Consider the following 25242-nt stretch of genomic DNA (forward strand, 5'->3'; position numbering starts at 1 on the left):
CTTCCTTCTCCCCTGTCAATAGTGTTTCTTATCCTTATTGATAATGTCAAAAATATGCTATGTAGAGTAACATAGCCATTATGGCTTATAGCTTACCTATAAAAATAGAGAAAATTTTGTAAGTTTTTAAAGGAAGGAAAAAGTCCCTGATTACCAATAAAAGAATAGGATTCAGAATGGCCCCAAACCTCTCAGCGGCAGCAAAGTACAATTGTCCAAAAAAAAAAAAAAAGAAAAGAAAAGAAACAGAGAAATTTACTTTGAACCTAGAATTCTATACCCAGCCAAACTATCCTTTATTCATTCAACAATTTTCTTGAGCATCTACCATGTGTTAGACATTCTTTTATTCACAAGAGATATAATGGTGAGCAAAAACAGACTTAGTCTTTGTCCTGTTGGAATTGATCATCTAATTGGGGAAGTAGAGATAAATAATTACTCAAACAGATGCATAATAATAAACAGGCATAAGTTCTACCATCTAGTACTACCCACACTGACTTGAGGATAAAATATTATTTTATTAAAAACTGAGAAATCTTCCCATGAAATGCCTGGGTAACTTTAACTAAATGTTTCCTAAACTTTTTTAAATGTGGAATTTGTCTCTTGCTCCTTTTCTCCTCCTGACTCCTCCTTCTTCCCGTTCGTACTCTTAAATTAATATTCTGTGGAACTCATGTTCCCTACACACATCCTGGGAAATGCTGGATTCCAGAGGAAAAAGCCATTTTTCTTGGAACTACCTACAAAGCTTTTTCACAACCTGACCTCAGCTTACTTTCCCCCCTTTTCTCTCTCTCCACAAACCTTGCCCTTAGCCATTCTCCATTACTTGCCAGGCCTTGAACATGCCAATGACTCTGGCAGCTCCTTGCCTTCTTCAGTGCTGTTTTCTGTGTCTGAATGTTTTTCAACACTCATTCATCGAGCACCAATTGAGTTTTTGCTATAGGCTGAACCGTGTGTGTGGGAGAGGGTGCCGCTGGGGTGTGAAAGATGAAAATACGGCCCTTCCTTCAAGGGTCTGATATCTCCTGCTTTTGCTATGTCTCTCTGTGGCTTCCAAACCCCAGTTCAAATGTTGCCTGGTCAGTAAAGCCTTCTTGAATTGCTTCATTCCTCCTCATCCTCCATTCCCAGTGGCCGGTCTCCTGACACATCCTACTGTGTGCCCAGAGCATTATATTAGACCGTGATTGTTTATGACTTATTTGTATCATTTTTGCTGGATGCTCAGTTTTTTTTTTTTAATTAATATACTGATTGGGATAAAGATTTTCCCATACCTATTCTCTTTTACTTTTCCACCCAGCCTCCAGCTTCCATGGAACCCGGTCTCCATATCATTGGAATTGCTTCTCCCTCTTTCTGCACGGAAGCAAAATTTCCTCGTTATCTATTTTCTCTTGGCTGTTTGCGTATCTGCCAGCATAAATTACTTGCTAGGTTTAGAGAGACTTTAACTTCATAAATAAAACTCCTCGTCTTTATTGAAACAGAGACACAGAATTCATTAAAGCTTTGGTTTCTTCTGAATTTTATTTTTCTCTTAAGTAAGCAACAGTTGATGGGTTTTTCAAGTTCATCCTGATCCTTCCTAGCTTCAAAGCATACTCATTCACCTGTCCTTGTAGAGAGGATCCTGTTTGGGTCACTACCGTTCCCTTGCATTTACACAGCGTTGGAAATCCAATACATTATTTTTAAGGGGATGATAATGAGGATTTAATATGAGAGTTGCAAACAAATTGTAAACATTATAAATGGCCACTGCTTCTCCCATAACAATAGGCACACACACCAGCTGTGAAGGAAACTGACATGCTGTACTTGGGCAGAAACATCATGTAATAGGGAAACACAGTTCTTTGTTTGGATCCATATGCTCTGAGTGCGTTTCATATTAGGTCTGTGCATGTCAGCCCCCAGGGACGATGTGCTTGCCCGTTAGTGAACAGCAGGAAAATATGCCGCTCTTCCAGCTGCATACATCTCCTGATCATCAAGAGCACATATTCAAATCACTGCGAGGAAACAAAAGGGTGCAAGTAGAAGAAAAGCTGGGTCCATCCTCTGATGGTGGGCTAGTGAGTTGAAATGGTGCTGTACTGCTGAGGGTCAGCCGCCAACCTTGACTGAAAAGGGGAGAAAAGAAACCTAAGTGGTTTGGACAAGATATTGGAGGGGCCTGGCCTTTTATGAGGCAGAGACCTCCCGAGTGCCTAAAAAGTCACTCCAATGGTGAGTGACTTCACCAGGTGTCTTCCCATAACTCAGTTTTTTATGCCACCGAGAGGAGTTCGAACACAGTGTGGGTTAGTGCGCTCTCGTGCTTGCCTCAGCAGGAAATGGCGGTGGTTAAACTTGGCCCGCCAAAACCTGTCCTGAGCAGGGTTGTTGATTTTTGCTCCCCACAGTCAGTCTTTGGGGGCCAAACCATAAAGCTGACTTGTCATCTCGCTCTGGAGTTTGATTTAAGCACTTACCTGCAAACGATGACCCTCCGCCCTCACACACGTGCACAGCACACGCTCACACACAGGCACACACACATACACACGGCACAGCGGCCCCAAGGAACTGACCAGTGAAGATGCTGTGAGGTGTGTGAAAAAGCTTCTCTGGAACCTTCTGCCTGGGGCCAGCTCCGTCTCTGTTTCTCTCAAGGAGGATAATGAAGGGACGAGAGAGCCTTTGGTTTATGAGGCAGCCGCTGTTTGCCTCTTTTGCGTAACTATCAGGTTTACTATTTAATCCTCATTGACAGATGCGGAGGAACGTGGAGGTGAGGGCATCGGTATACTTGAAAGATCATGGTTTCCTCTGTTGCTAAAATCCACGTCATATGTGTGTCAGCATATGGGGGATATGATACTACCTGGAGGCGTCTCTCTCCCCTTGTGTGTGAAGCCCAAAGGAGTCTCTAAGGCAAGATGGGACCATAAATCTGTGGTTTAAAATTCCATTTTTGTATTTTCCAATTGAAACTATCTCTAGTTTCTAGGCTGAGGTATCAGAGACTGAAAGCCTTTTCTCATATGCTGATTTGATTTCTCTCCCCACATAGTTCTAGTATTTATTTGTCTTCTAGGAACTTAATGATTCTAATCTTCTCTGTTAATGTGTGCAGATGTATGTGTTTGTATGTGCATTCATTTATTCTATTCTCTTCTCTCATTTGCTCATAATAAATGTGTTCTTCTACACCTTGTCTTATATTCTTTCATGTACTTTAACAGTACTGCTATTTCATTGAATGAGGGCTTGGTAATTACCATTCCTTCCCAATTGCAGGCTCAGATCTTTGGGGGAAAGAATGTTCACAGTGCTTCTCCACTTTAGCCTGCAGAAGAATTACCTGGAAGGCATTTACACAGATTCCTGGTCCCCACCCTCAGAGATTCTGATTTGTGGGTCTGGAGTGGGGCCCAAGAATTTGCATTTCTAACAAGTTCCCAGGTGATGCTGATGCTGCTGGTCCCAGGACCTCAATTAAGAGCTGTACTGCCCTAGAAACCCATCATACAGGACTTTTCTGCTTACTTAGCTTCTACTCTTTTTCCTCCCGAGAGCTCTCAAACTAGTCATGAGAAACAAGCTGAACCAGTCATCTTGTTGATAGAGGTGGAATTAACATTCTTGTCTCTCAGTAATGTATCAAATCAAGGAGTATTGAGCTAATTCAACCCTTCAAGTATGATTTGATATTTCAGATGCCAAATCTTTTCTAGTTTCAATTCCTGATAGGACTTTTAATATAAGTTTTTGTCTATGGAAAGATGAAAAATATTACCAGTTGTTTTTTTCCTTTCTCTCTCCCTTATTCCCTCCCTTCCTCCTTCCTTCTCTTCCTTTCTCTTTTCCTTCCTTTTTTCTTTCTTTCATCCTCTCTCCCTTCTTTCCTCCCTCCCTCCTTCCTTCCCTCTTTCTCTTTTACTTTCTTCTTCTTTCCTTCCATTCCCTCTTCCTTCCTTCCTTCCTTCCTTCCTTCCTTCCTTCCTTCCTTCCTCTTAGGGTAAGGGTTTTTTTTTTTTTTTTTTAAAGATTTTATTTATTTATTTGAGAGAGCGAGAATGAGAGAGAGAGAGCACATGAGAGGGGGGAGGGTCAGAGGGAGAAGCAGACTCCCTGCTGAGCAGGGAGCCCGATGTGGGACTCGATCCCGGGACTCCAGGATCATGACCTGAGCCGAAGGCAGTCGCTTAACCAACTGAGCCACCCAGGCGCCCTAGGGTAAGGGTTTTAAGTAAGTGAATTTTCCTATTTCATTCTTCATTCATCACTGTTGTGCCTGTCATTTTTCCATCATCCTCATTCCCGTGTTCTTAGGGAAAGAGTGACAGTTGAGTTGGAAGACTTGATGCCTGTATATTAATTCTTCTCCAGTGTGATAATTGGTGATTTTTCTGAGTCTAGCCGCAGAAAGCTTTTTCAGCATGCAGTTTGTTTTTATATTCCAAAGATTCACCAAGGGGCACAAAGATTAGGAACAGAACTCATATAGTCTGCATTAATGCTCTTCCATGACAGAATGGACAGTTTTTTCAGCTGGGTGGGTGAGGTGTGGAGACAACTAATACCATGGAGAGCAAAAAGGAAAGGAAAAGAGTTTTAGAGGTAGTATATTCTCTCCAGAAGTCCTAGGACGTGTACAAATAATGAGAGTTCTGAAAGAGGGACAGACCTGGCTAAGGATTGTGTCAAGGAAAGTCTGTGATCTCAGGCTATTAAATATTACCCAGCTCTTTCTGGCTGTCATAATTCAGAACTACAGTGACACCGTGGTAGCTGCAAGTGGTAATCCTGCCTTTGGGGAAAAGTCTAAGAGGAAGACAAAAGCTGGGAAAGATCAGAGAGCATATTGGGTTGAGCTAAAGAGGTTATCTCATTTTTCTCTGCAGCCTCATGAAATACTCAGCTTGACCTCTGCTGTTGGATAATGAATTTCAGTGAAGGAAAATGGGGGAGTGCAGAGGTATGGGGGGGAGTGGGTGGAGGAAAGTGGGGGCCAGTGATCAACATTTCCTGGATCTCCTGCAGCCCAGCTAAAAGGACTGGGCAGAGTTGCATTAAACCTGATTGGGAAACTCTGCTTAATACATTAAAGAAACAACTTGCAGAAACATCTACCTCCCTTCCTTCCTCCCCCAAACAGTAATGAGTCCAAATTGCTAATAAAACATAAAAACTCAAAGATGTTGTGTATGGGCCATTTTTCTGAGCTGGTTATTTTTTATGTCAGTTTTCCCACAGCTGTGAGCATGCTATAACTATCAACTTACCAAATGCCCCAGTTTAAATGAAACTTAAAAAGAATGTATTTAGGAACTTTATAAAGAAGGTAGAAGGAAAGACAGACAGGCAAGCTCTATCAATTTTTTTTTCCCTTTTGGTAAGGAAGAGGAATTGGGAAGGATATGGGGTGGGGGAATGGCTTGAACTGATAAGTCTCAGCAACTAGTGGTTGAGATAAAAGATAGAAGATTTATTCTTCTCCTTGCAAAGCCATTATTCAAATTGCGTTCAGCCTGAATGGTGTCTGATAGAATCTCTCACATGTTACTGTGAGTGTGATCTAACTTCTGAGGTTAACCTACCCAAGTGGACTTAAGAGGCAAGTCTAAAGCACAAAGAAGAACAAAGAGTGTTTCTTACACCTTAAGCGAATACAAAATCCCACATAAAAAGGCCATTCCACCCATGGTAAGATTGAATGGCCTAAACTGTCTAAGGAAATGTATTTTTTGCTGTCTTTTTCATTTCCGTCTCTCAAAAAATAATAAACATTCTTATTTGGAAATGCATGAGCGTTGTTACAAGGAGCGATTGCCAAAAGTTTAGGAAATAAACAAGAAACGCATGTTGTGCCGATGAAACTTGCATGTTCCCCAGAATTAGAAATTGCGTTCCATCACTCTGGGGCTCACAGCAGCATCATTCAAGCTACAAAACACCTTAGGGATATTTAATGTTCTGTGCCCACTCCTTATAAATGTATATGATTCAATATCCCCAATGAGTAATATGGCTGGAGGCCATACCACCTTCAGCTAAGCTCTCATAAGCTGAACCAGGCTGGGCTGGGTCGGTGTTCTTATGGGAGACCTCCAAAGAAACCCTGGAGGTGTCAGCGATGATTCAATGGGTAGTTCCCTGCCTTGAGTCAGTCCCAAATCACTTTTTTTTCCTGGTGTTAACGGGCGCTTTATATACGCAGGTGCAGCATTTTTTGAGAATCAGTCCAAAACCTATTTGGTTTAAAAAAAAAAAAAAAGATTTAAAAATATAAAATAAAAGTCAGGGTCAGGGAGCGGGAGGTGGCCCAAAGAAAGGGAGAAGGAAAAGGAAGGGAACAGCAGAAACTAGAGAGAAGTGATCCATTGCAGGCCACATTCCATTTCAAGAAACTCATGATGCCCCTAAGTTATTGGACTATATCAGGGCATAGGTTGCCACAAACTTTTGCTTCAACAGAGCGGGTCATCCGTGACAAGATTTGGGGATCTGCTTTGACATGGAGAGTGAAACAGGATGGATGCTCTTGGGATCCTGTAGAAAGTTCAGACTTGCCCGTGAATGACCCACTCAACTCAAATTCAGCAGATTTGCACAGCCTCATTAAGAGTTCTCAGATGCATGCTGTTGCTGGGTGGACCCATTCAGTCCCAGGGCAAGCATCGAAATGTCAGCCAGAGCCATCAAAGATATGCAGTCCTCAGTGTGTCTTCTTGTAAGCACTACCCTGCCCTCCTCGCTGCTTGAAACTGCCACCAAGTTTTGTTGTTGGCAATTAAAATGCTACCGTACTCTCTCTAGGAGCTGTTTTGAGGGTGTTTAAACTCTTATCAAATGTTTTGAGGTTTTTGGAGTAAAAAGCGCTTGTTAATATGCAAGAGGGACTGTGAATGTATTTCCTTTCTTCAATTAAATATGGTTAGGCTGCTTCTATCCGTATTAAACCCAAGGATATGAATAAATCTGCCTAAATATTTTCTTTGGGATTGGGATTATTTTCTAAGTAAATCCCATTAGATGATGTAAAAAAAAAAAAAAACAAGAAAGAAAAGAAAAAAGATGAAACAGTTAAAAAAAAACTTTCCAGTATTACAAAAGAGAAAAATTTGTTCTGTTTACTTGTAAACTTGCAAAGTTTTTCTAAGTTTGCAAATAAAATAAACATATTTCCATACAGTTGTTTCTGAAGTCACATCCAGCCTGTCTCCCTAAAGTGACAAAGCCCAGGAAAGAAAAACAAGTATCTCTTCAATAGACTTGAAATTGGTCCACATTTATGTTTTTATTTGAGGGATATGTTAGACTTTTAAAAAACTGCAAGTGGCAAATATTCAGTTCTTATTAATAGAATTTTCTAAGCATTCGCTTTGCCTTTAAAAAGAAAAAGATAGTGTGTAAGATAATTAAAGGTTTAAAAACTGCATATCTGTCTTGTAGTCACATTAAGTTAATCATACGTCTTCTTGCATGATCTCCCCAGCCTTATATACTGCATAGTCATATACAAAAATCAAACTTTTCCATAAAATGCCCTATAGCCAGGTTATATCACATTTTATCACATTCATGAGATTTCCCTTCCTAGGTCTAATGCATGACCTCAGTTTACACTGTGCAGGTTTGGTTAAATTTATTTGCTAACTTAATGCTAAGAGATATATAAGAAAACTAATAAAAAGCATAATACATCTTTTCATTTGCAGAAAATAAATCAGTGTTCTGCATTCTGATAGGAGAGGTCACATCATACATTCCTTTCCATGGTCTGCGTTTTGAAACATCTCTGGATCTGTCAAACTTTATTTCTTTTTTAGTAATCATTTTTAATATATATCTGTAACTATACAAAATTCTATTGTGATTATGCAAATATGGAGGTAGAACCATAAAAATACAAAACAATTGCAATAGTCAGTGATACATTCATGTTTTCCCCTGACGTGTGGCTATGAAAGAAAAGAATGCACTTGTTCAGTCATCTTTAACATGGTAAAGAAAGGAGGACAAAATACAAAAATCTAAACAAAAAAAGTTTATAAAGCATTAGGTTTTCCTCTACACAGAGTTTGGGTGAAGACAGGCTTTACTGCAGTTAAAGTAAGGGAATGTTATAAGCAGGAAATACCCTGCTCCTTTTGTTTCACTCTATAGCAGAATCAAATTATACTGTTATGCCTTAAATCTTCTAAGGAGTTGGATTCTACCAGTGGGTGAGAGTGTGAAGTTTCTTCTCGAATTCACTGCATTGCCTACGCCCAGGGACTGCTGATCCCTCCCTGTTTCAGGTGTCAGGGCCTTCTTCCTTGCTGACCCTCACCTGCTCAGGCCTCACCTCCACCCGGCCCTGCTCTGATGTCTCGTTCGGTACTACCCTCACCAATATGCAACCCAAGAAATGCACCAATACCACACCTCAGAGAGTTTTGGACCATAACAAACACACCTGACTTGAGGCACTAGTAACATCTTCTTGAGGTAGAAAGCACTTGAGTAAGCCTTAAAGTATAGAACCATGAGCCCTGGAAAATGTTTCCAGTAGAGGGACCAGCGTGAGCCAAGTGAGGGATGTAGGAAAGATCGGGATATACTGAGAAGCAAATATGTCCAGTTTGGCTCGAGCCAAACCTTCTAGGATGTATGTTTGTGAATAGTGGCAGAGGAGTCTAAAAATATAGGATGCAACCAAATAACCAAAGATCATTTACTTGGACTCGCCACAGAGAGCTTGTTTTTGAACAAGGGAAGAAGATTATGAAAGCCCTGTTACGGTGGTATCCTGAAAAAAAAAGGGGGGGGAGAAAGAGAGGGAGGGAAATTAGTGAAAAAACTAGTAAATCCTGTAGCTTAGTTAATAGTATCACACCAGTGTTGGTTTCTCAGTTTTTATGAATGTGCCAGGGTTAGTTAAGAAGCGAACATTAGGGAAAGCTCAGTGAGGGGCATATAGGAAGTCCCTGTACTATCTTGTAACTCTTCTGAACATCAGAAATAATTTCAAAATAAAAAGCAGCAACAATGAAACACCACTATGGGACTTTATCGCCAACACAGGATCCTCACATTAGGGGCATCAGGGGACGGCTTTGCTGTGGCCACAAGCCAAACTCCTGGAACCGAATAAAAGCATTTGTTATTTTGCTGTAAGCTCTGGAAGTCTGTTTCCTGTGTCGGGAATCTTTTTTTCTGTAATTTCACCTGCTCCTTCGGTCTGCTTCTTCCTATGCCCTACCATAAGGGTGCACCTCTCCGTTGAAAGCCAAGGGCTGCCCCCAGGGCCCCATGCACTGGGCACATTGTAGAGTCCCAGCTCCCTGGATCTTCTTTTCTTGCTTTCTATTCCAGTTCTCCCCCATCCCCTGTCCCTTTGATGTCATTCTGAGTGTTCCCTGCCACATGTGATAGAATGTACAATGTTTTTAAGACCAGTTGGCATACAATTTGAAGTGCTTGTTTGAGTTCCTTGCCTTTTAATAGGTGATTTTTAAGTGTATCTCTCCATTAAGACTATCTACCTGAGTTTGGGATTCTAGGAGCTACTGTGTGTCTGTCCTTGGAAATGTTTTCTGTAGTCATTAGTGCAGACCAAGAGAAGCTGACAGTTTATCCAAAAGTAATATCAATGTGTTTCATCCATGAATGCTTACTTGTATACAAAGAGTAGGGCATGAGGAAGTATGAAGCTTATGTGAGGTAACTGTTCAAAGTTTGTTTTTAAATCTCCATATCTCCCATGTGCCATCTAAAAACCTGAGGGTACATACCAGTAGGAGTCAAACAGCAAAAGTCCACTGGTATAGGAATATATAGTGTGTACATATTTATATGGGGTGTGTGTGTGTGTGTGTGTGTGTGTGTGTGTGTTTCCATCGGTCTCTAGGAGGCCTGCTTTTTTTTTTGATGAAGTTATAATTACATTTCCTTTAACAACCTGTTATCCAGAAGTGTGTACTACATTGCTTGAGTTATTTAGTGACATTTATTGCGAAACGAATTCAGACGCTTCCTATTTAGAAACGTGTTTCCTGCTTTCCATCATCTCTTCTCAAAAACATGAGGTCTTCTTACAATTTGCTTTAGCCTAAGCATAATTTGGATACTCTGGGCCAGTCTTAGATGTTGCTAGCTAGCTTCAGCCGAAAGAGAGCGATCCTAATTGTTCAGATTGTCGGGGGAGAAGCAAAAGACTTTTGGCCTTTATCCCTGTCTCAAGTACTTCTTAAATTCTGGTAGCACTTGGGTTGCTCAGTTGCCAATCAACTTGTGAGGGTTCAAACTAGGCAGAAAAGTCAAGAAAGAAGAATTGGGCCTTTCAGTTCTTCTGTTTTAACAGCAGCCCCAAAGGAAAAGCAACAAGGTGTGGTGGATTAGAGCGGTGAACGCATCAATCAGCTGCCTGGGTTTGTGACTTACGGCCAGCTGTGTGACCTTGGGCAAGTTACTTAACCTCTCTGAACTTGTGTTTCTTATTTGTAGAAAAAAGAATTAGAATTGCAGCCAGCTTCGCTTTTAGAATTTAATGGGATATTGAAGATTAGCTCTTAGCACATTGCTTGGCATATAATAAGGACTTATTAACTTTTATTTTTATGATACTTATTATTACACTTTCTTTGTTCTTTCCTACCTCAAAAGTTCAACCATGCCACTGAAGTGTATATTTAAAAAAGGTTAAAATTGTAAATTTTATGTTATGTTTATTAAAAAAAAAAAAAAAAAGAATTCCAACCACCCCAGCCAACCAAATACAAAAATCACTTTCCAAAATAAACAACACACATCCAGGAGACACAACAAGGAGAAAAGTTATATTACGGCAAAAACACTGGACTGAGATATCAAAAGACCTGGGATCTAGTTAACAACTCTGTGTTCTTGACCAAGTCATTACACCTTTCTGACCTTAGCTTCCTCCCTGGGAAAAGTTCTAGGAGGATTAAATGAGGTAACATATTGCTTTGCAACACATATAAATTGGCATGATTGTGGCCAGAGTCCCTACTGCTTTTTATCCACTCCTAAGAACAGATCCAGGATATTGTAGAGAACTGCAGGAAAAGTGTCTTGTTCATAATGCATTTATTTGGTTACAAAAACATCAGGGCATTTAATAATGTACTATGAAATAGGCTCTGACAAATTCTGATCGACAGAGTCTGGCTGTCTTGACTCAGTTAAGGGGAAATGCCCTGAGCCCCAGCTGTTGTTTCCATGGGCCATTTCCAGTGCCCCTCGACTGACCTTGTGCAGGGCACAACTTCCATTCCCAAGAGCCCAAAACCAAGAACAAATTCAGGGAATTAAATGAGTGAGACCCTCCCCACAATCCGGAGATCCCAGGCCTCCCAGGGCTGCAAAAGAAGGAGCTCTGAAATGGGCACAAGGGTTCCGGGGTGATTTTGAGTTAGTGACACTTACCAGTACTTCAGTTTTCTTTTCTGCAAAAGGAAGAAAGTTAGACTTTAAAATCTTCATGGTCTAGCGCTCTATGAGGTTGTGTTAACAAAGTACCTTGAAAATTGTAGAATATTTTTCTGCTTATCCCTCCACGTTTAAAAAATAACTATTATAGCACTTGGCCTCATGGACTACCTTGGTCGCCTGTACCCCAGCACCCACCCCCATGCTTTTCCCTCCATTGCTCTTTATAGATCAGTAGAGGTCATCTTCAGGGGAGGGACAGATTCATGGAGACTCCATCCATTGCTGTTTAGGAAATTTGGATTTACCTGGAATATAAGGGTCCTCATAAAAACATCCACAATTTGGCTTTTACATTTTAAAATACATTATTTAGTTTTTGAAATTTGGGTGGTGAATTTCTCAAGTCTCTCTCTCTCTCTCTCTCTCAATCCAGAGCCTCCTGGGCTTAATATAATGGATATCATCACACATTCCAAAAGGACCTCCCATTTTAAAACCTGTCCCAGGATACCTGTATTCTCTCGAAGTGTCTGTTAGAAAGCAGCTCTTACAACCTCTGGAGCAGCCCACATTCCCAAACCACCCTGGGACCATCTGAAAGTGAGAAAAGTCCTAGAGCTATTAAAATCACATACATTAGTCAAGTTTATTGTTTAAAAACATGTTTTAGAATTTTCCTTTTAGTCTTCTCCCTAGACTTTGAGACAAAATGTCTCCATTTTAAAATATGCCCATGGATAATTTCAATTTTATCCTTTCTTCTGAATCTCAAGAGTGATAATGAATAAAGCAGCAGCTCTTATTGATCAGAAGTTTATCTCTTGCTAACAAAAACTACAAAGATTTATCTGGGTATTAGAGCCATGTTTTCAGTCCCCCACGATTAGTGATTGTAAAAGGGAAAGGTACCCGGGCAGGGGGTATCTAAAAGATTTTGGCCCCAGGAAGAATTGTTTCTAAAATTCATCTTTTGTTGCTGGCAAGTAAAATCCTCCAGTTTTCTGCATTGCAATAATTTCTCTCTTGATGTTTACGACCAGAGGGATAAAGAGGTGGAGTGTTTGCAGGAAGGTGGTAGGGTGAAAGAGAAACTATTCTCTCATTCAGCTGACTCTCCGTGTTGCCTTTTCATCTTTTTCTGGGCATCACACAACCAGAAGAGCAACCGCATAGGTGATTTTTTTTTTTAAATGTGTACTTCTTCATCATCTGAAGCAACTCTTGTACTTAACATTGACTTCCAGGAATCTCCCCTGCCTCCTTCCTGGTTTTTCTCCCACCTCACCAGCTACCCCTCCCCTGCCCAGCACTTACTGTAAGAGTGTCCCGCATGACTCAGTTCTGAGACTCACCCGGTCTGTGGCTTTAAAGACAGTCAATCAGAATTGATTCCCAAGGGATGTCTTTGGCCCTGACTGCCCACTGAGCTCAGCCGTTCCTACCCTTTGGCCTTCCTGATTTCTCTGTGTCACTAGGCATCTCACTTGTAGCTTGTCCAAAGCAAAACTCTTGACCTTTCTCGAGGCATCTGCAATACCGGTCTTCTTCATCACAGTGAACAGCAACAGCATTTACTCATTTGACTGGATCAAAAATCCAGTGGTCCTGGCTTCCTCGTCTTCCATGCTCCCATGACCGACTCCGGGAGTGCGGCTGGGTCTCCCTCAGTGGATCCCGCTCTCCCCTCCTCTGCCATGTCTTCTGCTGCCAGCCCGGTGCTCGCCGTCATCACTACTCACCCAGACTATTGCAAAATCTCTTCACTGTTCCCCAAACTTGAATCCTTGCTCTCGGACAATCCATTTTCCATACAGCAGTTAATGCAATTTCTTCAAAATAAAAATCACATTATGTCAGTCCTTTCTTTAGACTTTCCAATGGCTTCCCTCTGCCTTAAAATAAAATAGAAATGCTGTTGTGGCCAGCAAGACCTCTCCCCACTTCTCCCTGGTTATCTCTTCCCCTTGCCTTCTCTTCCCTGCCTGGCCTTCTTTCCGTACAGGAAGCACACCAAGTCCTTTCCGGCCTCAGGGCATTGGTCTAGATTGTTCGGTCTGCGTAAGTCTCCCAACGTGTCTACACCCACACCCCCATATTTCATTATTCAGTTCTCAGGTAAAATGTCATCTCTTTGGAGAGGACTTCCCTTAATACCTTGTCTGAAAGACTGCACCATACCCACCATTCCTTCATGGTCTAGCGCTAGACCCGCCCCACAATCCGGAGATCCCAGGCCTCCCAGGGCTGCAAAAGAAGGAGCTCTGAAATGGGCACAAGGGTCCCGGGGTGATTTTGAGTTAGTGACACTTACCAGTACTTCAGTTTTCTTTTCTGCAAAAGGAAGAAGGTTGGACTTTAAAATCTTCATGGTCTAGCGCTCTATGAGGTTGTGTTAACAACGTACCTTGAGAATTATGGAATATTCTTCTGCTCACCCCTCCACATTTAAAATAACTATTGTAGTACTTGGCCTCATGAACTACCTTGGCCGCCTGTACCCCAGCACCCACCCCCATGCTTTCCCTCCATTGCCTTTTATAGGTCAGTAGCGGTCTGTTTTGTTTTCTGCCGTTTCTCTGACATCTAGATCCAGAGATTGAGCAGCATCCTTTTACCAAGATGCTCCCCTCCCCCCTTCTGTCCCAGTGTCTCCTGGGCCCCCATGACACCTTATGACATTGTGTTTCCTAGAGTTCTCAGCACAAATTTGCCTTTATCAGCTAAAATCTTTTGTAAGATGACTTGAAACTAGTTAAAAACAAAAGGGTGTCAGGAAACGCGGAGAGAGATACTGAAAGGGGAGACAAGATGGAAACAAAAGGATCTCAATTTTACTGCGGTTTGGTCGGGTCAAGAGATATCAGGTGACACCAAATAGCCTTTGTTAAAATAACAGAAACGTTGACAAATTAAAACGGAGCTGCCCCAGACTAAGTCATGGGGCCTTCTAGGCTCAAGACCATCTAACCTTGCTAAATTGTGCTCCCCTGCCCTGTGCATCGTGGCTGCAGGCGCAGTCTGGGATAAGGTCTGGGCGCGCGCTCCCGCGCACAGCGGCATCTCAGGGGTGAGACAGGGGAGACTCTGGCTTTGACTATGAGAAGTCAACAAGAAGCACTTTTTTTTTTTTTTTTAACCAAACGGAAAAGGCAGTTTGCTGGCAATTACAGATTATTTATTTCTGCAAGTATCCAGAGCTTTAAAGAGGATTCGTATCCCCAAACTCTTTCATTCAAAGACGAGACTCATTAATAATGATCAGTGTCTCTTTATGCACCAAATCTTGGAGGCTTGCCTCTTCTGTCAGCACAAAGCTTCTCTGAGGAAAATGGATGTAAAATTTCAACGAGTATCAGAATGAAAGGGGCTTGCTGGCCCCTGGCTTAAAGGGTAGTAAGTGACCAAAGAAATGCTGAAGAGTCCTCTTTCCTTCTGTCACCTCCATCATTATTTTCCATGTTCGCTGCCCTTTTTGTCCGACAACCTTGGTACCTCCTGTCGAAGCATTATTTTCCCAGACATTTAGCGCCTACCAAGGTTTTCCCTTCTGTCTGTCCCCTGGACTTGTGTGTGGTGTCTGTTTTAATCATTGTTCCAGGGCTCTTGTGACAGTATTAATATGACAGAGAGTTGGTCAAACAGGAATTATACAAGGACTATCATTGTAATTCAGACACTTAATTCCTACTCAGCAGTGGATGCAGCCTTGGATGACTCACAGGTCATGATCCTCATTCCCCTTCATCTGTCACTCACAGTTTTGGGTCTGTGGAGGGACTGGCATTTTCTCTTCTCAAGTGCTCATGGCACTTTACGAGTATAAAAATAGAAGACTTCTCAAAAACTTCAAAACATCCTTTGGAGAAATGGATGGGTAAAGAACTCTGGAAAAGGGGTGCCTGGGTGGCTCAGTTGGTTAAGCAGACAGGTCATAATCCCAGGGTCCTGGGATCAGGCCCTGTGTTGGGTTCCCTGCTGAACAGGGAGCCTGCTCCTCCCTTCCCTCGGCCCTGCCCCTCCCTGCAACACCCCCCCCTTTCTCTCAAATAAATAAAATGTTTTTTTTTTTTTTAAATAACTCTGGATAAGGCGACCCCATGCAGAATTCTGTAGCATTCTGTAGTACACAGAACCAACACCACTGTTTGATGTTCAACTAAAGTTCTAGAAGATAAGCAAGTTATGCCAAAGGTGTGGTGGGCTTACCCCATGCAATTGCACTCTTCAGCTACCACTATTATTTCTTTCCCTTCCCCAAAGCACCCTCCCTGTGATTGTCACATGAGGAGACTGGGAATATTGCAAAGTAAACATCTGGAAGCATTGATAGTAAACATAGGAGAGAAATGCCTTGCTAAACCAGCCACAGGTCAGGAAACTCTAATCTTATCAGGGGTCCTGGGACCATATTTCCATAGACCATTTAAATGGTGTCATGTTACTGCGAATATGTGTTTTATTTCCATCCATCGTAGGCATCCTGTTTTGGAAAAGCCACTATAGCCAATTTTTTATAGGTTTGATAATTTTAGGGCAGATTACTATACTTTTTACCCTAAAAAATAAGATGTAAACAAAATCACAGCCCCTCTAGACCCTGAATTGCTGGCGAAATATACACATATTTGTATGGGTTTTCTTTTACTTATTAATATATTTATTTTCTAAAATTTCTGTGACCACAGGATGACCAGGTAGAATTCAGCCCTTTGTGAAGGGTGGTCTGTGGATCACGAGCATCAAAATTTCTAGGGAGTTTTGCTTAGAAATACTATGCTTTGGCTCCTCCTTGCTGTTACAGTCTTTGAGATAGCCCCTGGAAATCTGCATTTTAATCTGTTCTCCAGAGATTCTCGGGTAGAGCAAATCTGAGAACCACTGAGCTAGAAAAAGACCTCGGTTTGCAGGTTATCGTGCCAGGATCTGGGTCAGCCTTCAAAGCACCAAGATTGGGCTGCATGTGGCTGTTTTGCTTTACCTGTAAAAGGGCATGGCTTGACGTTTCATACAAAGACAGCATGCTTTGTTTTCCTGGCGATTTTCAAACCTGGGGTCCATGGCTAAAAGGGGGATGCACGATTTTCCTTAGAATCTCAAGGAGGCTTGTTGCTCAAGAAAGGTATGTTCCAACACCAGCTGAAAAGTGTGCTTTCCAGTCCGGATGAGGAGGGCTAAGGGAAAGGAATTGGGCACTCAGACTGTCCCAGATGGTGCCTGGATCTCACTTTCCTTCCCATTTCTGTTAATGTCAGAGGAATTCTAAAGTTTACGAAGAATGAGAAGGTTCAGATCTCTCACCCCCAAATTTAAAGACCGTTTGGACGTCCTAATACTCAGTTTTCCTCTCATGGGAATGGGGAGGATGAGACCAAGTTACCAGTCCTACAGTACTCTACTTCTAGAAAGACAGAATCATCTACCAGTGCATACCCTGTGATCCTTTTCTGAAAGTTTAAAGCTAAATTTCAACGTAAGGCAGGATTAACTGCACCTTTTCTATTTGGGATTCTGGTGTCGGTACAGACACCACAGTCGTGTCCGGGCCTGAGAGGGACAGTAGAATGTGGAAGTGGGCTTGGAAACCAAAATATTATGTCAGCAGTTTTCTCTTTCATTTATTCTCTCTTATCAAAACCAACTTTTTAACTCAAGGGCTCTGTTAATAAAAACATAGATAATTTCATTTGGAAGGCCCAAGAGCTTCGTGTTTGGGGTTAAAAAAAATTCCTCTTATCCCCTCCAGGCACAAGTGTTGGAGGGCTTGCTCTCCTTGCAGACCCTCTGAATAAATCAGTGCTGGTGAACCTCTCTGCTCAGAGGATGGGGAGGTCAGTTACTAAATACACACAGAGCCATGCAGCAGGACTGTCTGGGAAATGAAACAAAACCACAAATACAATTCCTGACTTTAAGCCTTCCTTTTTTGTTTTTAATACCCTTAAAACCTCTTCAAATTCATTCTTACTTTTGTAGTTTTTTAAAAAATTATTAAAAGATGCTTAATTGTGAAAACAACCAGTAGAGTGTATTTTCAGGGCCATCATCCAAACAAGTAAGTAGGTTGTTTCAAGAAAACCCTTTTGTGCAACTGCAAAGTATTGGGGGGGGGGGGCAAACATTCAGAACGAAGATACTCCAATACTTTGAATTTATAATATGCAAAGGAATAACATTGTTCCATGAGTACAAACGTCCCCATGGACTGCTTTTCCAGATGTGAATACTCAGCAACATGATGCTCAGGTTCCGGCAGGCACACATTTTCCTTCACGTGAAATGAGGAGCCCCACCAAGAAGCAAGGAGCTTGGAAACCAGTGGCATGCGGTCACTTGGGGACCCATGGGTATTAACTTTGCAGTGCGGGTCCAGATTGTGGCCCCTGCTGAGATTTCAGGGAGGTGGCTGAGGCCAGGTGAGTGGCGAGAGGCGGGCAGCGGCATCTCATCACCTGAACGGGTGACCTCCTGCATTTCTAACTTCTCCATGTTGTGCTATATGGCTTCCTTCTTCTCTGCTTCTACTCCAAGCCTCCTCCTTTGGTGAATCTCTCTGATCAGAAGCCTGACGCTAAAAAGACCCACATTTCCCCTCCTGATCGCCGGGCGCCAGAACACTGCTTCCTTCTGCTCGCACAGATTAGCCAGCTCACCAGGAGCAGCTGGTTTGTGCAAGGTGTTAAGGCACTGATACAAAACAAGGAGGTGGCATAGTCACATCTCTGACCTGGGTATTAGACAACCTTTAGTTCAATTCTCAGCCTCACTGTGACATGTTTTCAATCCTGAGCCAGTCTCTTCATAATATGGGGATGACGGGAGTGCCTACTTCATAGTGTTGTTGGGTCCTGGGAGGATTAAAAAAAATTGACGTCTATGGGACATCTAACACAATGCACGGCACAGAATCGGTGCTCAATAAATGTTGGCTAATGATGACTATATATGTATGCATATATTCATATATATGTAAGTTTCTATGTGTGTATGCATGCCTGTGTGCATACAGGGACTTGTGTAGACTCATATATACGTATACATACATATGTCAGTAAGACATGTATGATAGCTACAGAACTAGGAAAAATTATCAATTTCTATAACTTCTAACAGAGAGGATAGAGAAGGCCATAATCTTAATGTTTCACATAGACAGCAATTAGAGTGGGGGAAAAATAGAACAGCAAGCTAAGGGACATGAAATTGAGAAGGAGGACAGATTGAAGACAGGTGACACTTCCAAGAAAAAGCTCAATCCATTGTAGGCACCGCCTCTCTTCCCCACAGCCGGCCAAGTAGACCTAGAGCTTCTCCCATATCATTGCCCTAGTCCTCCTGGTGCTCATGAAGGACACAGAGAGGAATAAATCTCACCAACCGGGGCCCGGACTGGGAGAGGCAAGTGGGTCTCCTACAGCTTCCCCATCTAAGGAGGGGCTTACTCTCAGGATTGCAAAATGGCCGACCTGCATTTGCACAGCCCCAAGAGTGAGCACCTCCTTACATTCTGAACCCTGTGCACCCGACCTGCTTCACCCTAGACTGGCCCAGTCACCACACTTTGTCCAAGGGACGAGGGGAATTTGGTAGATTACCAGGGTTATCCACAGAGCCTGTGGTAGAGGCCCGTTTCTCTCACTTCATTTAGTGGTCCCCCTCTCCCGAGCAGCACTGCACCTCAGCCAGTCCTATTGGTCTACTGTGCCATGTCCTGGCTCCACTCAACACCAGAACATGAATTCACTGTAGTCCGGCAACACCAGTAGGCTCTGATCCTCTCTGTACTTTTACCTACAAATGTTTGAGCCTCCTCCACCATTTGTTGGAGCGTTCTTCCCAGAGTTCCAACCCTGAGTTGTAGGGACTGCCGGTGAGAACCAACACCACCGTTGCTTTGGGGAGGGATGAGTCCTGGGGGCAGTCTCCCTTTCCTTAAGGTACCTTACACTCTGACCAGTAGGAAAATATGCATTCCCCTTACCTCAAGTCTCAGCTCCCCTGGATGCTTTATATAGGACACTGGAGAAAACAGTCTCGTGTCAGCTGCCCTGATAAAAACTTCAGCGTGCCTATTCTGGCATTGTTGTCACCTGGATCCAGGAAACGGGAAGCAAAAAGAATCTCAGGCCCTTCAAGGAGAAATGGCGTAGTGCAGGGATGGAGAAGGCCAACCAGAAGATCTCCTCGGTTTTTCTCATTCCAGGTTTTCTGGTTTCCAGATCTCAAGGAAGCCACAGAAAAAGCCTAAGGATACAAAAGGGAAAGAAGGCTTTTAGGAGGGAAAATATTCAAGGAAGACGCAGCGGCCTCTGCTGCCAACACTCCAGCTCCAGTCACATTTCTTGAGGACCTACTGTGTGTGAGTCAGGTGCTTGCTAGGTGCCAGGGTGCTGATGGATGGATGGATGGATGGGTAAACCCCATTTCTGCCCTGAAGAAGCTAGTGACTCACGAGGAAGATAGGCATGGAAATAGGTACCTTCCAGAACTGGCTTATTGCTGGAATTGGATCTGGTCCAGGAGGCCATGGGAAGCTAGAGGAATGGACAGTCCTATCCCAGCATAGTAGTCTTGAAGTGTTCATGGAAAAAGTAATGCCTGAGCTGAGGAGTATATTCATTCATTCACTCATTCATTTATTCAACAAACAAATATTTATTTGTTGGGTGCCTTTCAGATACAAGTTCAAATGATACAATGACATGTACTTTGGGTTTTTTTTTTTTAATGACATATTTTTTAAAGATGGAGAAGTTAGGACAAAACTGCTATGAGGAGGCAGAATCAATGATAATATTTTAGGGCTGATCAAAGGGCTCTCATAACCTCCCAATACCTACCCCTAAGGCTTCCTGGTGCCTCCACCATTAGAAAGTCATTCCTTTGTTTGAGACCCTTTTAATGTTGCCACTTCAGAAATTTACAAGTGGGTTTGGACACAGAAAAGTCAGCAAGTTGCCTGAGGGCACTTGGTGCTAGGGCTGGGATGTAAGAGTTGGCAGTAGGTACAAGACAGAAGGAACCAAGGGCTGATCAGTCTCGTTTTCTCCCTGGGAGTGCTGCGATCTGGCTCTAGCAGGCTCAGCCATCTAAACCAGCTAATCCCACAAGTACACAGTTAGGATGCATGCTGCACAGGTTCACCCAGACAGCCCCTCAGCCTCTGTCCACTGTGAAAACACAGGACACCCAAGTTGAAGGGAATGCTGCATGACACCACGTGGGTGTGCCGTGGTCTGTGACCGGAAGGTTCGCTGGAAGCAATTTGCAAAGGAGGCCTTAGAAAACCACCTGGATGGTTATTGTAAATTAAAAAAGGAAGAGATGCCACTTTTTTCTGAATAATTTTTAATACTAGGTTTATGGCTGGGTACATATGATAGTCATTACAGCTTATTTAACGCTGAAATTATCTGGGCCCTCAAACTCCACTGGGACTGAAGGAATCATGGGTCAAATTTTAAAAACAATGTCTGAAAGAAGATGATATGCCTTTCCTTCAGGAGAATAAATTCAAACCCTTGTAAGAGGGGGAAAAAATGTCCGCTCTCTCTAGGAAGGATTGCTATCATTTCTTCTCTTTGCTCTGTGGGTTTCCATGTGTTTGAGCTCAGAAATGCACCCAGGCACACAGAGTTCACTTTAGTTGGCCCTTGCACCCTTCAGTCCTGCCATCCAAGTTGTGCCTTTTCTAGTGGGTTGTTTTGGAGATGGTCCAAAGGCATTTTGAACTCTGAGCTCAAATCTTGGAGGCTTCCACTTCTCTGGAGCCGAACATTTCATCAGGAGCTGGGAGTATGGGAGTGAGTTACACGCAACAGCTGCGCGGTACCCACCACCCTCTCCCCAAGGATGACACGTTCTGAAAGGAGGGTGTTGCAAGCATTCCTGAGCAAGCCAGCTAATCTGGAGGCCTAGCCTGCTGGCCGACAGCTACTTTTAAGAAGGCTCCCGCTGGAATTACAGCATCTCACAAGTCCTATCTGTAAAGCCCCCATTCTTCAGAAGAGCAGCTAGGACATGGAGGGGACTGCGGGGGTGGGGGGGGAGGGGGCTGGTGTTGGGGGGGGAGTCCACGAGAGGGCCAGATGGGTGAAAAAGGAAGCTCTGGAGTCTGGGGGGTGGGGGGTGGGGGGAGTTTCCTTTTGGGAACAGGATATTCTCTATCATTAGCTGCTCACAGGAAGGAAAATGGGAAAGCAGAGTTTCTTTTCAAGTGGGGAGAAACCCAGCAGCCAGTGAAAACGCCTGATTTGGAATGGCAGGGAAGGGTACTTATGTTTGGACGGGCAAGTGCAAATGTAAATACTCAGACCCCTTTGAACTCTGAAATTGTTTCCAACTCAGGCCAGCACTCCCAAGAAGTTTTATTGGAATGTCAGTGTGTCCTGCACATTTGTTGCTGTAGTGGCATCCTCATCGGGTACAGAGCTCTCGGAGCCAGTCTGGGTTCTAGAAGCTCTGAACCCAGTGGCCGCACCACTCACCGATCAGAGCCACACTCACCATCTTGGAACCTCTCGGCCCCTTACTCTTCTTGGCAGGAGCAAAGATGCTATTGTGCCTCATGAGAAGTCTGTGCCTGGCTTTGGCCAAAGCTGCCATCCCCTTTGTTACATAGACCGGACAGCTCCTTTTACATCATCTTTACCTCTAGTACAGGGTCCCTTTTTACCTTCTTCACTGGGGGAAAAAAAAAAAAAAAGGCAAGGACCCACTTTCTAGCAGCTGAATCCTACCCTTGTGACTTAGTATAAGAAAAATCATAGAGAGGTCATTTACCTATTGAGGCTACAGGAAGATGTCAATTTGGAAACCTTCTACCACGTATCCATTTTGAGATGCCTAAAATAATAATGTAAAGAAAACAGTTAACTCTGAAACCTAAGGCAAGGAGGGGGGCAGGGATGGGGTGTTGTAGGGAGCAGAGAAGGCAAAGGGAAAGTCCTTAGCTTCATATTAACCAACATGGTCAGTGGCTCTTAGAAAAGGGAGAAAGTAGTTTATATGAAATCTTGTCAACCTACCTCGAAGTGGAAAGGCTTGTAGGAGTGATTGAAGAGTTTGTTTTATTTATTCTCTGCATCAGAAGAAAAATCAATAGCTGCTTGGCGAGTCCGACGTAAATGAGTTATACAGGCCACTGACATGGTGGACCAAACTTTATAACAACCACATTTGCCGCTGTCAGGCCACGGGCTTCAGTGGCGCCAGCTGTAATTACGGCTGATCACCTTTAATTCGGAGCTGCCTGCCTTGATAAAGGTGTGACTGCAGAAGCTGTGGCATCAGCGTCAATTGGGGATGTTGCTCCAGGCCGACTGCTGGAGAAAGCTCTTCCCCACCCCAGCCCCCAGGGTCAGGCAGACGCCGGGGCAGATCTTACTTTTTAGCTCGGTATTCCCTGAAGCTCTGACTCAAATTCCAAGGGACTCAGATTAACAGCCCTGTCCCCAGCAGCAGAGATCTTTAATAAGCTAAGAGATTTCTCTGAAAGCAGAGTGGAGGACTGGGGATCCTCTCTGCTTGGCCCCAGTAGGTGAGGAGACAAATATGTGTAGCACCTATTCATTTCACGGGGCACAAAAGCAACAAGGGGCAATAGATTTTGGCAAAAGCTATGATTATTTTTGAAAACGAAACAAAACCTTGCAACTCCACGCCTTTCTTCTGCTTTTGTGGTATTTAAAAAAAAAATTCTAGTGAACTTCCCATTTTTTGAAAATTACTTTTTTTTTTTCTTTTTTAAGGAGGCATTTAACGATGAGGGGAAGATTAAAGGGAGAGAAGGTAGGGTTAAAAAGCCGGGCTAAGAGCACAATAAGTGTCCGGACTGTTCTAGGTAAAAAGCCGGGCTAAGAGCACAATAAGTGTCCGGACTGAGCAGAAGTGTGAAGTGAGGGGTAGAATCTGCAGTTAAAAGGGTTTCACTGCTGTTGGTGAAGGATGATGTTTGACTCCCCACCACCACCACCCCAGGCTGGTTTTCCTCACTCTGTAATTAAAGGAGAGACACACATACTGTTTGTTCTCCCTGTATCCTTTTAAACTCACAGACAGCCCCACCTGCACTGGTACCCCCAACCCCACGCCCAGCAGGTAGAGGAACGGATAGCTTGTCATTCGTTTTGAGGACGGACATATTTTAATTCCCTCTTCTTTGGACAGCTCACCTGAGAGTGGAGTGCTAATCTCAGAAAGTCAAGCTTCATGTTTTGAGACTAGGGGCCTTTTCCCTTCCGCCCATAAAGGAGTGACCAACGGGGGGTGGGGGGGGGCGGAGAAGCCACTGTGATTGCCCAGTTCTTGATGGCTTCAGACGCAGGTGTGTGTTTGGCCCCGAAGTGGGTTTGCCCTTGCTGACAGGGAGGTCAGATGTGAGAAATCTCTGGAGGGCCGGTGGTTGGCATCCAGCAACAGAAAATCCCATCCAGCTCCAGGAAAAAAAAAAGAAAAAGAAAAAAAAAGAGCCTTGAGCAATGGAGGCCGTGTCACCAGGTTCTGAAGGAAAGCCTGGGCTGGGGACCTGTCTCGGTTGTTCAAACCCCATCGTCCCAACCTGACCGGTCACCCCACTGGGACTTCACCTCCACTTGTGCCTCCCCTCCTATTTCTGAACACAGGGACTCTTTTTTTTTTTTTTTAAACCAGCATATTTAAAAAAAAAAAAAAAATCGGAACCAGTGGATCCCTGCCCACAGAACCCCTGGTCCCTCTCTGGGTCGGAGGCAGCTGATGGGCCATCCGCAGGCGGCACTGTTTCCCCTCTGTTTACTCGTTTCTAAGGGCAATTGCACCACTAAGGCTCCCCGAGTCTGGAACTCAGCCTGGGGCTGTTTTGGTTACATTGAAGTTTTTGCTTCAGTTCTGCCAGATTTAAATGGTGACTTCACCAGCACTGAGCTAAAAAGGAGAAGGGGGAGGAGGGCGAGCCCAGGAGAAAGAGCGAGCAAGTGAGCGAGCCGGAGGGAGAGAGCCAGAGCTAGGCGCAAGAGAAGGGCCAGCGCATTACATCATCGCTTGGCCTGGAATCAAGTGGGAAGGATATGACTCACTCAGGCTAGTTAAGCTTTGGCTCAAATTCTACACACACTCATTCCAGAGCTCTCATGTTCTGCACCTCAGGAGGGAATTCAGCCTCAGTGATGTCCATGAGGTTTGTTTTTAATTTTATTTTCTTTTTTCCTGATTTTGTAGAATTTTTTTTTTTTTGCCCCTACCGCCTTCTTCTCTCCAGTCTTCCTCCTCCTCCTCTTTTTTTTCTTCCCTTTCTCCCCTTTCTGCCTGTCTTTGTTTCTCCTCGTCTTCCCTCTCCTCTTTCCCCAGCCCCTCCGCTCCTCTTCTGGTCCCGACGAGGCGTTTCTTTTCACTTTGATAAGAGTTTTTGTGCTAGCACAGCGACCTGAAGGAGTTGAACCGAGGCCGGGGCTGGGCAAAAAAAAGAAAACAAAAAACAAAAAACAAAAAACAAAAACGGAGCAAGCCAGAGCGCGACAGGAGCAAAGAGGCCACAAATAAAAAGCGAAGCGAGAAAGTGCAAACTCGGGCGAAGTTTCTTTGCTGCGGTGTTGCTCCTAATCGGAGGAGACAGGGAGAGAGTTAAAATGCAGGAACCAATCGCTTGAATGGTGATGTAATGCAAGAACCGCAGGGTAGTTAAGTAATGTGAGAGCAAGGGGGTCAGGGTTGCAAAGCATTTACCTGCTCTCAAGGGGTTTTCAGTTTATTATCAATTGCAGTGACTGTAACTGGCTTCAGACTGCAGTCTCTAATTATTCACAGACGCCCCTTTTTTATCTTTTA

At 43.5% G+C, this 25242-nt stretch overlaps 1 protein-coding gene across 3 annotated transcripts in view; it reads left to right on the forward strand.

The window, feature by feature from the left end:
* The window catches only part of CREB5 (cAMP responsive element binding protein 5), a 339425-nt gene that overhangs the window by 185858 nt on the left and 128325 nt on the right, over positions 1-25242 (forward strand). Inside the window, exon 1 of one of the 3 annotated variants that reach the window (XM_028119272.2) lies at positions 24417-24595. The exons of the other annotated variants lie outside the window; for them this stretch is intronic. Coding sequence (XP_027975073.1) covers positions 24549-24595 — 47 coding nt within the window. The 5' untranslated portion in view covers positions 24417-24548. Of the gene's footprint in view, positions 1-24416; positions 24596-25242 lie in introns of those variants that run through there. 3 annotated transcript variants of the gene reach the window in all.

Source organism: Eumetopias jubatus, unplaced genomic scaffold, assembly GCF_037043125.1.
Source record: "Eumetopias jubatus isolate StellerSeaLion01/CBP00866 unplaced genomic scaffold, mEumJub1_p1.0 scaffold_14, whole genome shotgun sequence".
NCBI lineage: Eukaryota > Metazoa > Chordata > Mammalia > Carnivora > Otariidae > Eumetopias > Eumetopias jubatus.